The sequence below is a fragment of the Protopterus annectens genome, chromosome 3.part1 (assembly GCF_019279795.1).
Source record: "Protopterus annectens isolate FY-2018-M chromosome 3.part1, PAN1.0, whole genome shotgun sequence".
NCBI classification, from domain to species: domain Eukaryota; kingdom Metazoa; phylum Chordata; order Ceratodontiformes; family Protopteridae; genus Protopterus; species Protopterus annectens.
Window position 1 is genome coordinate 1,643,039,605 of NC_056732.1, and position 17,025 is coordinate 1,643,056,629.

At 41.3% G+C, this 17,025-nt stretch overlaps 1 protein-coding gene across 4 annotated transcripts in view; it reads left to right on the plus strand.

Annotated features, from left to right (window-relative positions):
- AKAP9 (A-kinase anchoring protein 9) overlaps positions 1-17,025 on the plus strand; it is a 3,155,794-nt gene that overhangs the window by 525,367 nt on the left and 2,613,402 nt on the right. For all 4 annotated transcript variants that reach the window (XM_044067665.1, XM_044067666.1, XM_044067667.1 and 1 more), the window contains exon 3: positions 5,693-5,950. In XM_044067665.1, the coding sequence (XP_043923600.1) occupies positions 5,693-5,950 (258 nt within the window). The remainder of the gene's footprint in view (positions 1-5,692; positions 5,951-17,025) is intronic.

Sequence of the window (17,025 nt, forward strand, 5' to 3'; positions counted from 1 at the left end):
TTTTACGGGTGCCGAGGTGCCTCCCCTCAGAACTATCAGTTGAACAAATTCTGCAGCAGAACTCCCCACAGTCAAGCTTGGAAAGTGGATGCCCTGCCCTTTACCTGGGAAAGCCTCTCAGTTTATGCCTTTCCTCCTCTGCCTTTCCTCTCGAAAGTTCTACTAAAGATCAAACAGGACAAGCCAAGGACAATACTGATTGCAGCAGACTGGCCACGCCAACACTGGTATCCCCTTTTGCACAGTCTGACAGTGCTACAACCTTGGAACCTGCCTCAGACCCCTTCCCTGCTGTCCCAGCAGCCGGTTCAGATTCTGCACCCTCAGCTTCAAACCCTGAACCTTGCAGCCTGGCTAATTCCCTGACATCACCTCCAGCAATCCTCAGTAAGCAGGTGCTGGATGTCATTCTTGAGGCAAAGGCCTAGTACTAGAAATTCCTATTCATAAAAGTGGAAAAGATACTGTTCCTGGAGCCAGGCTCAGGGGATGTGCACAGTGGTGCCCACCTTACCTCATATTGTAGATTATTTAACAGAAATGCTCCACAAGTACCTATCTTTCTCTATCTTTCTCTTCAGTTAAGATTCATGCCTCTGCCATATCATCATATTATAATACTGACCCACCCCTCTTCTCTCATCCCCTGCTAAAGCAATTCCTTAGAGGGACCAAAAATTTAAGACCACCCAGAAGGGCTCCCACTCCAGCCTGAGGCCTTAACTTTGTATTGGAAAAACTCTCTCTTCCCCCCCTTTGAACCAGCTGCTACAGCAGAGTTGAAATTCCTTTCTTGGAAAACAGCTTTACTTCTTACCATCGCTTCAGCAAGAAGAGTGTCTGAACTGCAGACCCTCATGACAGTGGAACCCTTCATTATCTTCCATACGGACAGGATTTCCTGCAGGACTAATCCATCCTTCATGCCCAAGGTGGTGTCTAGTGTGGCTCTAAACCAGTCCATTCATTTGCCTACTATTTCCCTTATCCTCAGAATAAAGGGGATAGGATACTACATTCTCTAGACGTACACAGACAGCTTAGATTCTATTTGGACAGGACTAAACCTCTCAGAAAATCCTGTCCAGCTGCTAGTGAGCTTTGCTGCAGGAGTAGAGGGGAAGGCCATTTCAAAGCAAACCATTTCCAAATGGATAGCACATTGCATCCATTTCTGCTACAAACACCATGGAAAACCTACCCCACAGGGGTTAAGAACACATTCCACTAGGGCTGCATCTATCTCTACTGCATTTCTCAGTGGAGTCCCTACCAGGGTTGTCATGGGAGCTGCAACCTGCAGCTTTGTACATACTTTCACCAAGCATTACCACTTGCCTATCTTTTCTAAATCCACAGCTGGATTTGCCACAGCAGTTTTACAGGGTCTTATTGCTAGCCCTAATGCTCTTTAACTACCTCCACCCTTCCTTAGCTTTGGGAATCAACCCAAATGTGATGACTGCAACAGTGAAACATGAAGAACATAGCACAGTTGTGCACACTTACCATAAATGTAGATGCTCGAGTGTATTCACTGTTGCAGTCCTGGTTACCCTCCCTCCAGCCCCCTGACTTCTCTTGACTTTTACCTTTCCTCCTTGTTTGGCATATATTATATCATGTGTATGCCTTTTTGCTGGGGGTGTTCCATACCATATAATTGCTTCCTATTGTGGGGGCACCTGACATCTGGGGCAAGAAAAACTGATGTAATGGCATTGGCTGCATGTTTTATACCCCTGACGATCTGACGTCATGGAAGAAGTGACAGCATCAGATGCAGAAATCCGAAGACTCTGGTATTCAGGCAGGCTGAGGGCTACCTGCTGGCAGATAACCCAAATGTGATGACTGCAACAGTGAATACACTCAAACATCTACATTTATGGTAAGTGTACACAACTGTACTTTGTCATGGCAGTGGTGAACCTGATCAAAATAAATCTCTTGAGTATTTTAACAGAGTATCCTAAATGTTGGGCATGCCTCTAGGTGTACCTCCGTTTGTCAGTATCATGCACTTATCCACACTTTAAAGTTTTGTGTTAATGTAGCTGTCATTCTATAAGTGCAATAAAAAATGTCAGGGCTTGCACTTTTTGTTTGAAGGAGAGCTGTATGAATTAAACTTCTTCACCTTTACTGATGATTGCTTCAGCTTACATAAAGAACTTATTTACTGAATGACTTTTCAGACATTGCTTCTGCTGTATGATCTTCCTAGCTGAGTAGTAGCGGACTGACTAGTGCATGATTGAGGTCTGCCTTTGCTGAATGCTAGCTTCTCTATTGCCTCAGTTTTCTATGAGACCAGCCATGCAGTTTCTCCCCAGCTCACCCACAGTCTGTAACTGGTAGCCATGAACTTTGGGAGAAGCCGTATTTGTGCAGTGTTAGTAGCTCACCTTGCCTTTGATACCATAAAATTATAGTAAGGGTGTAGGTTCTGCCCCATGTCAAGTACATTGATTCATTTACTTTCAGTACTGAGTGTAGTGCAGAATAAGGTGGAGAGGTGCTGCACTCATAAGGGGTCATCTTTTGGATGACGTATTAAACTGAGGTTCCATCTGCGAGAGTTGATGGTGGCTGATGGAAATGTAAAGGCTTCAACAGCACTGATCAAAAAAGGGTAGAGGATATCCACATTTTACTAAAAATTCTTAATTCAAAGTAAAATAGTATTCTGTCTTAAAAGATTTTTTTGCTCTCTGAATAAACAGTAAGCAAAGGAACACATTTAAGACATAATATTTATTTATTTATTTGCATTTGTTAACCGGGTTGGTCCAGCTGGGTAAGAATTACCCTTTTTCAGTGGAGACCCGAGGGGAAAAGCCCCAAACAGACATACAAATACATACGAATAGAGACAAATTTACAATATTACAGAGGAAAACAATATTATGGGTACAACGGATAAGAAAAACAAACAATGAAAGTTTGAGAATATGAGTAATGTAGGCCAGAGGCATGCATGCAAAAGATTAATGAAAAGGTGTTCTGAGCAAGATCTCTGAATTAAGTTAAAGTAGGCAAAGAAACGTGTACATATTTGCATAATTTAATTATGAATAGTATTCTCTCTTTATTTCATTTTCTCTTATCCTTTCTGCTATGATCAGTGTTTTTTTAACATCATTTTGCCACTTTTTATGTCACTTTTTATTGTACTTCCCTACGTCCTGCTCTTCTTTTGACAGAGCTTCATAATTCCAGCGAAATATTTTGTCCATATTTACATTTATTAATTTGTTGAAATTTTCATTTAGCATCTCCCAAAATTCATTTATTCTTTCACACTGTAAAAAAAATAATAATAAATAAATAAACATTTGATTATTTCTTCACCACCACTATTTTCCTTACTAGACATTTTTTATTACTTGTTTGTACTTCATTTGGGTCTTTACATGCACCTTGTTTCGAGATGCCTTCTGTACAAAATCTTTCCACTCTGACAGAACCTGTATTCTTTGGAATCTTAAGGGAATACCAATGTAGATGTTTCCTGAAAATAGTCCATTACTAAGTAACTGATCAAAAATAAATAAAAAAGTATAAAATCCTTTTAGTGCCATTGCATCGAGCAGGCATGCATGCTTATAATAGTGCTTGAAAGTTGTCGTTCCACCTTTCATCTTCTAAGATTGTTTGCTTACATTGATGCCTGCTTTAGGTGAAATGAGTTGATGCCACAGGTCTAATGGTGCACAGGTGCCTCAGCTTCACTCTGTGGCGTTCTCTGTAATGTTTATCTGGAATTCACGTGCTTTCTGTACATTGTTTTGATTTTCTCTCCGTACTTACATTTTTTTTCTACTTCCAAAAATGTGTTTGTTTGGCTGTACTGAATTGTCCATGTGCATGGTCTGTTTTGTAGTTGAAGAAGCTTCATCTGGATCAGATTATCTAATTAGTTATATGGGTAAATAAGATAATGTAGTTCACAGAGCGCAAAAAACAAGAAAAAGACAAGCTTGTTAAGACTGAACATCCTGTATGGATCACAGAAAATGGTGCTAAGAATAGTGGCAGAAGGTAAAGCACTTGGTTTAAGAATTCTGGACAAATCCAAATTATAATGGGGGAAAAACAAACAAATCAGGCACAGTTTTTAAGTACTGCTCTAATTCACTTAAGTTAATAGAACAACAAATTTTGCATCTACTTGCATCTTCTCAACAATAAGAAGAATGAAACTCTGATGTCTGGCCGTTATTGACTGACCTCAGTCTTCAGTGATTTATCAAAAATTGGAAGTTTTACGAATGACAGGGAAAAAATGTTACGGAAAATCAGTGATATTTTGCCAGTCAGAGACAGTTGAGAGGTACAGCAGGCAGAAAACAAAGTGCTTCCCTGGCAAAAGGTAAAACCTTTTTTAAATGTTTTTAGACAGCTTGCCACACTTTGCTTATAACAGCGGCAGAGTGAAGTTCTAACAGCTTTTAAAAGCTGTTTGAATTTCTACTACTCTTCGTCATCATGTTCACTGTCCATTGTTAGTCCCTGTAGTAAGATCTGATCTTGACAGTGCTTAGGGTGTCCTTAACTAGCTTTTTTAAGCACTCTGTTAATATTGAGTTTTGTACTGGAGAGGCACTTAACAGGTTTATCTTTTTCTCTAATTTCAGTGCAGAATCCCATACCACTCCATGTACTTTGTTAGTTGTGATTGGAGACCTGATCAACACAGGCTGTGTGTGTATGTTTGTTTATATATATATATATATATATATATATAGACATGCGCACATGCACACACTGCTGCTTACTCTGGTGTTTTTTCTGGAATTTGTGTTTAGTTGTAGAAGCATGCCAATAAACACAACCTACTTGTATAGCTGTGCTTATAAGTGTATAAATAATCAGAATTATTATCATGATTTTATTGTAACGTGAAGAAGTTAAAAAGTAAGAATAAAATTGGAACTTAACTTTTAAGTTATGGTATTAAAACAGGTACATAGTAAATAGCTAGAACCAGATTCGACTTTTTCATCTTATTGCACAAATGTTATACTTAACTTTTTGGGGAAGGGAGAAAAAGGTTATTATTATTTTCTTTTTTGCAGTTTGTTCTTTCTGCAATCACTGAGTAGTACGCTTGTTGCCTTATGTACTTAGATGCATGATTGTTGGTACCTTTTTTTTTTTTTGGCAATATCCTGAACCATTTAGAGGTAAGCAAGACTGTATTTATGGTCTGTAGCACTAGCATAGTTCCACAAAACTTATTTGTTTTTATCTTTATGTGCGGCTTTATCACTTAATAGTTTTCTGTCGTTTTTCCACATATATCCCCTTGTAAAAAATGTATTCCAAAATATACACAAAAATGCAAATGTTGAAAGAAATGCTTTCTTATGAGTTATAAATGTTTTAAAAACTATGTTCAGTTGGTATAGGTAGAGTCTAGCTTGCTGATGTATACAATTTGTAATCCTCTGTAAGCAGAATGACTTTAATAAGTCATATCATGTGACATAATATGGTTTATTAAAATCAGTGTGCTTACAGCATCATTTTCAACTTGTTAGTTACCGTAATTCTACAGTGTAAAAGCATTAGCTTTGTGGTCTTTTTATTCCCCCCCATACCTTCATTTGACTTGATCAGTCTAAGTTTCTGAGCAACTTGTTTGAAATTATAGTTCCTTTTCTTAATGAAATTCTGTGTTTCACAGCTTGCTGAATTCAGGCAACGAAAGGCACAGGCTGATGGACAGAGTCCACGGAAGAAACCGAAGAAAAAGAAGAGGGCATCAGGCAAAGAGGATAGTGAGCCAGTACAAGATGGAGCAGATGTTGACCAGTCACAAGGAGATGAGAGCTACGCACATAGCAGCCATAGAGGATCAGGTGACAGCTCTGCAGAGTTCTGTTTAACAAGGACGTTGCAAAGGGGTGATATTATCAAACATGATCAGACGTATACCATAGAGGTAAGTACTTCCAATAAATTTGTGGTGCCATCAGCAGTTAAGATTGGTGTAATTTTCCATTCCCTTTAACTGTACTTTTAAAATGTTGGTCGGAGGGGACAAACTGAAAAAGCAGTAACAAGTGTTTCCCAGCTTGTTGTTAAAGTTTGGTTCAGCTTTCTGCATCTAAAACACTTTGTGTAGTCCTTTTGTTGGGTGTATAACAACCTTGTGAACTGTGAGCATACTGCACAAAAAAAAGTGCAGTGAAACAGGAAACAACCAAGGAAAGACCAAAAGATTTTAAAATTTTTAATCCGACTGTTAAAGTACTTTCGTCCTCAAACACAAAGGACCTCATCAGAAAAGAATGGATATGTCATCATCTGTCATATTAGGAGAGGTGTAGGAACAAATGCTTTATGTAAGCATTCTAGGGGCAATGGTGTTGCCCATGGATTTAAGTTTGCAGTGTTAACTGTTCTTAAACAAAATATTAGAGGGGGCGACATTGTATCTTCAACTGAGAAGAAAGAGTATAGGTGGATTTCCTCTGTTAGAGCTGACCACACCCCGGTTTAAATGAAGCCGTGTCAATTAAATCTGTCTTGAAATTGTATTTTTATTGGCTGTTTTATAAGAACCGTGGTGGTGGTGTTGCGGTAGCGTTGTCGCCTCACAGTAAGACGCTGTCCGGTTTGATTCTCAGCTAGAGCGTCTTCTGCGTGGAGACATGCGTGAATGGGCGTACCTTAGTTGAAGGTTGTGCGTCAGGCCTGGCAAGCCAGTACGTAAAAATCAACTGCCAATCATTACTGGACTGGAGTTCCGCTGTGGTGACCCCTAACCGGGAAAAGCCGAAAGACACAAACATTGGCTGTTTTATAACATGTGACTGTGACCATTTTTTATTTAATGAGCATCGTATGTGAAAGAAATCTTCCAATGCCTGATGAAACACTGGTAATGTGTGAAACCTTACGCTTTTTTTTTTGTTTTTTTTTATTAAATTACAGGAAATTAACTAAGCTGTTGGTGTGTTTTTGCTCTAATTTGTGGCTTGATTTTTTTGCTTGAGCTATCTTTCTTTGCTATATTTACTTTTTTCACTACAAGTAATATCACCATGACAAATATGTTCCTTTTTGATGCACGTTAAATGAGTCTTTAATGAAGTCTAGAGTTTCACTTCAATTACTTTGTAAGTAAACACAGCCTTCAAGAGCTCCCTAGTACAGTTGTCTGGTTTCATTTTTCAACTAGTCTACCTTTGAAAAGGATACTCCTAAATTTTCAGATGTTCTAGAGGAAGAAGCCATTTTAAGGAAAAACTCATTATGCCTTGAACTCTGCCATTTCACTTGAAAACCATAGTTTGTAAAAGTCCAATGTTTATTGGCAGAATGTGGTAAATATTTGATGCTTCAGCAGTTTAGAATTAGCAGGCGCATTTTGCATCACCCCCTTTGGAAGTTCTTGCCAGTCTAGATGTACCTTCTTCCCTGTCTGCTGCCTGCAGTTAGTTTAGCAGAAACCTCATGTGATATTAGAATTTTCTACCCTTAGCAAACCCCACTTATATTGGATATACCAAGGAGATCATGAAAGCAATAGTGGTACTGGAACAAAAAGAAAGCCTGGGGTAGACTTAAAGCAAATCTAATGAGATGTATTAAAATTGGTTCGCAAGGAAATGCTTCTTATCTGTTCTGTAGGAAAATTTACTAACTTGCTAAACCAGGCAGTCCTTACCTGCAGAGAATTTCTTTGCTTTTGTGTTTTTGACATACCCCCTCCTTTTCAGCTGAGTGGTACAACAAGTCATTCTGTAGTTATTGATCTCCAGTACAAAAGCAGGAAGCTACATGATCACTGAGCATACAGTCTGAGGTAAACTCCCAAAATGTATACTTGGGAATATCACTGAAACATTTTTTGCAGGGGTGGACAAGCCCCCACTGCACCTCACCATATGGGGACTGTATCCACTCACACCCTTACTTAATGGTAGTACCGGCATAGTCACACAACATTGGGGAAAAGACAAAAACCTCCTAAGGGTGAAGCACTGCTTGCATAACTGCAGTCATGCAGTAGGGCCAAAACAGTGTTGAAGCATTCTAGGAGCTGCAGCTTTGGGGGATATGCTTCAGGCCTTTTATCTCCGCATTTGCTGGGGATCTGTATTTAAAGAAATGCAGGTCTCCCCTCTACTGGTAGTACCGCAGAATACTTGTGTGTGTGTGTGTGTGTGTGTGTGTGTGTGTGTGTGTGTGTGTGTGTGTGTGTGTGTGTGTGTGTGTGTGCACATGCGTGTGTGTGTGTACCTGCGCGTATGCATGTGTGTGTTTCTTACCTTGTTGCCCCTTCCTCTCCATCAGTAAACTGGCAGCATGCCTTACCTAACCAGTGTTCCTTACTCAACATGATTTTCTTCTCAGGCACAAAGAATGGACTTTAAAGTGATTTGCCTGCATTTGGAAACTTACCTTTGCACAGCGGCATGTGGAGCATAAACTGCCAAATTAGTATTTTCCCCATTAAGGAATGTTTGTGGCATCTTCTTCACCAAGAAGAATAATTTAAAAATGTCTTTTTTCCATAAAATGATGTCATTGAGGTAAAATATGGAACTTTAACTTCAGTATCGTCAAAGTAGGAAGGATGCAAGTTGTCTGTAGACCTTAATGGGCGCACCACTGCACATGTGCAAAGGTGCCCCATTAAAGTCTCTGAATGGTTTAATTTAGTGGCTTAAAAACCCTATTGGGAGAAAAGTGATTAGCTTACTTAGGTTCAGGTCCTTTTTTTCGGGTGTAGGCCGTTTGCATGCATACATGCATGCATGTATGTATGTATTTTACATCTGTTGACCAAGGAGGTCCAGTTGGGCACAAAGACCATTTTTCTGCCAGTGAAGAAAAGCTCCAGTACATGTGGTGCTATCAAAATCTTTTAAATTATATAATGTCAGCAGTGTCAGGCAGAGTACAATTAAAATATATTTTACAGTGTCAAAACAGATAGTATAGTAACTATACATACAGTAGTAAGTCTTTTATTCTAATTATATTCTATACAGATGTAAATGTTAAGTAAATATGCAGTAGAGTAGATGACAATGCAGAGTACTGAGTTACTTACAGAAGGTGGATAGATAGCAGAAGGCTGATTTAATTTTGAGATGTAAATAAAGTGAGTGATGTAAGAGTCAAGAGAGTCAGTATTTCTCGCTTTACAAATGTTTTGAAAGCCATGTTGCTCTGGTGGAGAGAAGATTGTTTATGATTAGTTATTACAGTAATTTGGAACTGATGCACTTTTTTAATATTTTAGACAATGGTGACAGAATGGCAATTAGTGTGAAGTCAGATTAGTCAGCAGAGGGTCCTTCTTAATGAAGAGGACGTTTGTATGCCTTCTTACATATACGGAGATGGATATAGATATGAGTATAGATGTATTTATAGATATATTTATATATACATGTCTATCTGTCTCTATCTTTCTATCTTTCTTTATATATATGTGTGTGTATATATATATATATATATATATATATATATATATATATATATATATATATATAGGTTACCTTCATTTGATCGACAGACCATTTGACTGAAACCCATTTGATCTAAAGTTCATTTGACTGACAACCAGTAATTCAGTACACTTCAAGACAAATAACAGGGATTGGTCCCCCTCCCCAATGTCGTGTGACCCTGGAGTTGGTATATATAGTTAGGGGGTGTGGGGGGCACAGCCCCCTACATTGGGGGGGGTGTTGGGTGAAGCCCCCTCCTATTTTTGCTCAAAATCTGTACCTTTTGTGTTATTTTCTTCTTTTGACAGAAACTAGGTGGGGGGCTTCACCCCCCCCCAACCCCCCTAACTATATATATATATATACCAACTCCAGGGTCACACGACATTGGTAGGGGGACCAATCCCTGTTATATTTGTCTTGAAGTGTACTGAATTACTGGTTGTCAGTCAAATGAACTTTAGATTAAATGGGTTTCAGTCAAATGGTCTGTCGATCAAATGAAGGTAACCCATATATATATATATATATATATATATATATATATATATATATATATATACACACACACACACACACACACACGCGCGCACGTGTGTGTGTGTGTGTGTGTGTGTGTGTGTGTGTGTGTGTGTGTGTGTGTATGTACAGTTGTTAGATATAAAAAGTTTACACATCCCTGTTAAAATGCCAGGTTTTTGTGATATAAAAAAAATGAAACCACAATAAATTATTTCAAAACTTTTCCCACCTTTAATGTGACCAATAACCTGTACAATTCAATTGAAAAACAAACAAATCTGTTGGGGGGAAAAAATATAAAAAAATAAAAAACGTACAATAAGCTGGTTGCATAAGTGTGCAAACTCTTAAACTAATACTTTGTTGTGTGTGCACATTCTTAAACTAATACTTTGTTGAAGCACCTTTTGATTTAATTACAACATTCAGTCTTCTTGGGTAGGAGTCTATCAGCATGACACATCTTGACTTCGCAATGTTTCCCCACTCTTCCTTGCATAAGCGCTCTAAATCTGTCAGATTGCGAGGGCATCTCTTGTGCACAGCCCACTTCAGATCACCTCACAGATCTTCTATTGGATTTTAGGTCTGGGCTCTGGTTGGGCCATTCCAAAACTTTAAATGTGAAGTTGTTCAGTCTCACCGTTCATTCTTTACTGATGGGTTCAGAGCCGTACGGCCATTTGCAAAGCTCAAGGTTTACCAGTAGCTCGAGACCAAGCCCCTTATCCCATGATGCACTGCTGGAATTACCTCAGATCTAGTTTGCCGTGGCATGGATCTCTGAGGTTCCTGTTTGCTCGAGCCAATATTCACCAAAGAAAAAGCGTTTTTCGCAAGTTATTTTCAAATTTTTTGATATTATTCCATAGTTTAGTGATAGAGTAGTTCTGTAGCTTTTTACAAGCTCCTCTTTCCCTTCGTGTGCTATTTAGATAGTTTAGCATAGTTTGTAGTGGCCTCGTGTTTTGGCCTAGTAGTTATCTGGTTACTTATATAGATATATATACATATTTAGCTATTGATGGTCCTTTGGGCCATTGTTTTAGTGTGTGTGTGTTTTATTAGGCTTTCTGGTTAAACTAGCTTACTGTAGGCTTTGTGTGTTTTGAGCTTTGGCGTGGTTCTTGTTTTATAGCATAGTGTGACACTATTTAGGCTGTTTGTGGCTTTGTTTTTCATGTTCAGACTAAAGGGTTATTTTGTTTGGATATGTCTGAGGACAAGGACAAACACCCAAAGTGTGGATTCAAGACATGTCCAGACTGTGGGCAAAAGATGTCTGTGACTGATGGGCACGTTCAGTGCGTATATTGCTTAGGTGTTGTGCATCTGCAGGAGTCCTGCAGTATTTACCACTGGTTTTCCTTGAGGGTTTTTTTGGAGAGGAAAAGGAAGCTTGTTGATAGGGGCTTGCTGAAGCATCCTTTTTCCGAAGCATTGAGTGACTAGGATGGGGCCAGCAAGTCCTCCCAAGTCCTCAAAGTCTTCAGGAGACTCCAAGGAATCTAAAGCATCTAAAAAGTCTAAAAAATGGAAGATTTTGGGACATCAGCTTCACAGCTCTCTGAGCAAAGTGTCTTTTCGTTTCGGAGCTGGTCCACAGTTTTGGAGCTGGTATCTGAGACACCTGCATCTCCACTCCTTCAATTGGCACCGTCAGTGCACTCCTCTAAGTCTTCTGTCAGCCTCTTGGATTTGGATATTGACCGATTGGTGCAAAAGCTCTTACGGGCACCAGGCCTGGCATCAACTCTGACGTCCTCTGTGCCGACAGGGGACTCTAGGAGCTGACACTCTCCTGTTGAGTCCGGGGAGGATAGTTGCACCGACTTGTCGATGCCAATTCTTCCTCTCGGGGCTTTGGCTCGGATGAGCTCGGCTCCTACCTCCAGCTTGGAGCCTACAACCTCGGTGCGGGAGGGGCTGGCGATTCCTTCAGGTCCATCGACTCCTCCTCATTCGAGCCGTGATGCTTTCGAAGCCATGAGGAGAGCCTTGTCCCCAAAGATATCCTCGACACCAGGTCTGGCCTCTTCTTACCCCAAAGTGTCTATCTCCGCTTTTGCCTCCATCGTCCAGGCTAAGCGTAGAGACCCTGAGCCTCAGGTAGCCCCACAGGGTGCCCCCTGCTCTTCCGAGACCTCCCCAGAGGCTCCCACTGAGGAGGTCTCCAGAAAGATATTGTGCAAGAGGAGACACTTGGACTCCCCAAAGGAGTCTTTGACATCTGACACTGACTTGGATGAGTCAGATGGGTCCCCACAATCCCCCTCTGAGGATATCTCCTTTGCAGAGATACTCGAGATCCTTAGGCAGAGGGGTGATTGGCAGTCCAAAAGCCCTACTGAGGACAAGTCAGATGTTCATTGTGTTTCACTGTTGCAGTCATTACACTTGGGTTATCCTGCTGGCAGGCTACCCGCAGTTGGCCTGAATTCCAAAGTCCAGGTCCGGCGTCAGTTGCTGTCGCCTCTTCCCTGACGTCAGTGCGCCAGGGGTATAAAAGATGCAGCTGACGCCATTTTCTTCAGTCTTTCTTGCCGCGCGGTGCCTGAAACAAAGCAGTTCGCAAGTGCCGGTCGGCCGACTCCTGAAATTTTCGAAATTGAATTTCAGAACCGAAGTCTTCAATAAAGCTAAGTACCCCGTTAGGGAAACTTTTTCTTGTTCTAGACTGATGTCAGTAAAAGTTAACAATTGTATTTCTTGTGGGAAGCAAATACCTCATAAGGATTTTCAGTCTTACTGTATTCCTTGCCTAGGCCCCAACCACGACGTTGCTAGTTGTCGGTTTTGCGCTAGATTCAACCAATGCACTATTAAGCATCAGTTTGATTTTGCTTTACATTACTTTGGCCGAAGGTTTAGTTATATAATGCCGTCTGAACAACCGACGACCGGAATTCATAAAAAGCGCAAGGACAAAGAAAAGGACAGGCATCCGAAGTCCAAAACCGACAACGAAGCCTGTTCTAGGCCAGTCGCCGGTTCTCAGTGAGGCGCTTTCGCAGCCCCTGACACCCGCTACCTCAGAGCCACAGGCCGCTTCCGACTCCCACGTGGAGACAACTAGGTCTCTGGAAACTCAAGGTATTGGGCCTACGGAGACTATTCCCTCAGATGAGTCCAGAGCCGCTGAGCAGGCATCGGCTTCTGAAGGTGTTTTCAGACCTACACAGCTTACTATCAGGACTACTTTAGCAGCCAAGACAAAGTCTAAACCACCTATAAAGACAAAGAAACAAGTACAGCATTCACCAGGACAGTCATCCATGCCAAAGAAACAGATGCTTAAAATGGCCGAGGACCTAATTACTCTGATCAGGGGTTGCCATCCCCCTCCTGATAAAAGGCCTAGGCAAGATACTGACAATGATTCCTCTGACCAGGTTTTTGTTTCTTCTGATTCCTCTTCAGAACAGGGATATTCTCTTCCTCCCTATGAGGATTCTGATGCTGAAGAATCTATCCCTTCAGCCTCTCCTCCTGAGGATTACTCTTTTGGGGAAACCCTGCACACCATGAGGGAGCATTTCCATTGGGATTATTCTGAATCCAAGAAAAGGCTCAGAGATTTTCTTTTACATCCTCAGCACAGGCCCCTTGCTATTCCCCCTGTACTAGATATTGTTGATGATGTTTTTTCTGAATCCAGTTTGTCTCCTGATTCTTTACCCCCTGCACCAATTAAGCCAGATAGGTACTACAGGGTCCCAGATTCACATACATTTCTTTATAAAAACCCTGCTGCTGACCCAGAAACAATTTCTCAGGGTTCCAAAGGGGTCAAGGCTTCCACTGCTAAAAATCCTGTTCCCTCTGATAGGGATTCTAGAGCTCTGGATAGATGGGGGGAAAAAGTCTACACCTCTGCTACGTTAGCTGTAAGGGCTTTAAACTATCAGTTTCACATGCTTAATTACCAACAATATCTAATGTCTTTGCTCAAACAGAAAATGCTTACAAGCTCAGAATGTCCTGAAAATAAGGAAATGCAGGATTAATTGCATGCAGCTGAACAAGCGGGAAAGCATACTTTGCAATCTGGTTTTGATTCATTAGAGGCTTCTTGCAGAGCCGCAGTTACAGGTTCTGTCATTTGAAGGCATGATTGGTTAAAGGAACAAAGTTTACCTGATCATGTTAAAGCAAAATTGTTGGATGCTGCATTACAGCATGATACTTTGTTTGGTGTTAAGGCAGAAGAGGTGTTAAAGAAAATGGAGGATAAAGCAAAATCAGTGCAGACAGTAAAGGATTTTTTTACAGGTTCAGCCACCCAGATTTAGCAGGAACTGGCCTTCAAAAAATTGGTCCTTTCCAGTGTCAGACCGGCCACAAAGAGGCAGATACAGACACCCAAGAGGCAGATCTCAGTCACAAGGTGCATACAGACCTAAACAAATGGGGTGCTTCAGCCCCCAAAGGCGGAGAAGACAAATCACAACCCTATAGGAAACGGTCCCAATGACTTCCCTCTACCCATGCCAAACACTTACCTTTTGCAGGCACCCTTAGGGGGGAAACTTTCACTTTTCTCACAAAATTGGCACAAAATTACCCAAGACAAATGGGTACTGAATATTGTTTCCCAGGGTTACAGGTCCCACTTTCACACCCTACCAAGGCCAAAAGGTATGCCAGACCTGCCACACAATCAATGGGCAGAGGCACAAAAACAAATTTCTGCTCTCATGGACATGAGGGCTATTCAAAAAGTACCACAGCAAGAGCAGGGACAAGGATTTTACTCAAGAGTTTTCTTGGTACCCAGAAAGGACAAAGCTTGGAGACCAATACTGGACCTGTCTACTCTAAATACCTTCCTGGACGTTCCAAAATTCAAAATGTTGACACTGCAGCAACTTCTACCCATGCTGGCCAAGAAGGCTTGGCTAATTACTTTGGACCTCAAAGAGGCATACCTGCATATCCCAGTCAGACAGTCTTGCAGAAGATACCTCAGATTCATAGCTGGCTCAATGCATTACCAATTCTCTGCACTACCCTTTGGCTTATCTACTGCGCCCAGGGTCTTCACAAAATGCCTGGCACCAATAATTGCATTTTGCAGACAAAAAGGAATTCAAATATATCCCTACTTGGACGACTGCCTTATTCAAGCAGAGAGCAAGGACATTCTACTAAAGCATCTGGCGTTTGTAAAAAGATTACTAGTTTGCCTAGGGTTCACAGTAAACGCAAAGAAATCAAAACTAGTGCCTTCGCAAGAGATAATATTCCTGGGTGCAAGCTTAAATACAACTGCCCAGATAGCTTATCTTACACCAGACAAACAAAGGCAACTGACTCATTACTTTCAAATGATGGCAACAAAGACCCAGCTACCTGCAAGAAAAACTCTGCAGGCTTTGGGCTTCATGGCATCCTGCATCCTGCTAATTCCATATGCAAGACTGCATATGAGGAAGCTACAATGGTATCTAAAAAGTGTTTGGACTCAACATTGCCACAGCCTGGAAACAATAATTACTCTCATTCCCTGCCTGCAACAAGAGTTTCGATGGTGGGCACTGGCCTGTCACCACAACAAGGGACAGCCTTTCACTTTACCCACAGCCAGGCAGACACTAACAACAGATGCATCGGATTATGCCTGGGGAGCACACATGGCAGGAAAATGTATACAGGGCACGTGGCCCACGGACCAAATGCATCTTCATATCAATCAAAAAGAGATGCTAGTTGTACAGAATGCCCTGGCAGCCTTCAAGGACCTATTACATCCAGGACAACTATTACTAAAGACGGACAATACTACAGTCATGTGGTACATAAACAAACAAGGGGGCACACATTCCTACCCCCTCTGCAGGCAAGCCGTGACTTTGTGGAACACAGCATTGGCCTATCAAGTACATCTGCAGGCAAAATTCCTGCCAGGAAAGAAAAATACACTGACAGACGAACTAAGCAGAAACCTCATGGTCCTTCACGAGTGGAAACTAGATCCACAAGTCTTCAGCATGATAACAAAGAAATGGGGATGCCCAAACATAGATCTATTTGCCTCCCATCACAACTGCCAACTACAGAGAATTCTGCACAAGGACTTATCACTCTCAAGCATGGAAGGTGGATGCTCTATCATTCAGCTTGAAAACCCTAACAGTTTATGCCTATCCACCACTGCCTCTACTCTACAAGGTACTCCTAAAAGTCAGACAAGAGAAGCCAAAAATGATTCTGATTGCCCCAGACTGGCCACGCCAGCACTGGTACCCAATCCTAAAGAGCTTGTCTCAAGGGCCAGCCTGGACTTTACCTCAAATCTGACCCAACAAAAGAATCAGATCCTGCACAGCCAATTCAAAACCTTAAACCTGGCTGCATGGAGAATAATATAGACACTCAGAACACACCTCTCTCTAAAGTTGTTATGGATGTCATTTTGGAAGCCAGGAGGCCCAGCACCAGGAAATCTTATGCAGAAAAATGGAAGAGATTCTGTGCTTGGAACCAGGCACAAGGACTTGAATCGCTTGTTCCAAATATTCCCCAGATTTTACAATACCTAACTGAGATGCTGGACAAAGGCCTATCCTTCTCATCAATTAAGATCCATGCCTCTGCCATTTCAGCTCATTACAATATGGAACCTCCTATTTTCTCTCATCCACTGCTAAGACAGTACCTCGGAGGGGCAAAAAACATAAGACCCCCAAGGAGAGCACCTATACCAACATGGGACCTCAACTTTGTCTTGGAAAAGCTCACACTACCTCCTTTTGAGCCAGCCAATACAGCTGAGATAAAATTCTTATCATGGAAAACTGCTCTGCTCCTAGCAATAACTTCAGCAAGAAGAGTCTCAGGGTTACAGGCATTAATGGCAGTGGAACCTTTTATCATTTTTCATATGGACAAGGTTTCTCTAAGGACAAACCCAACATTTATGCCAAAGGTAGTATCCAGTGTGGCTCTTAATAAAACCATTCATTTACCAACCTTTTATCCAAATCCCCAGAATAAAGAGGAGAGACTTCTGCACTCTTTGGACATA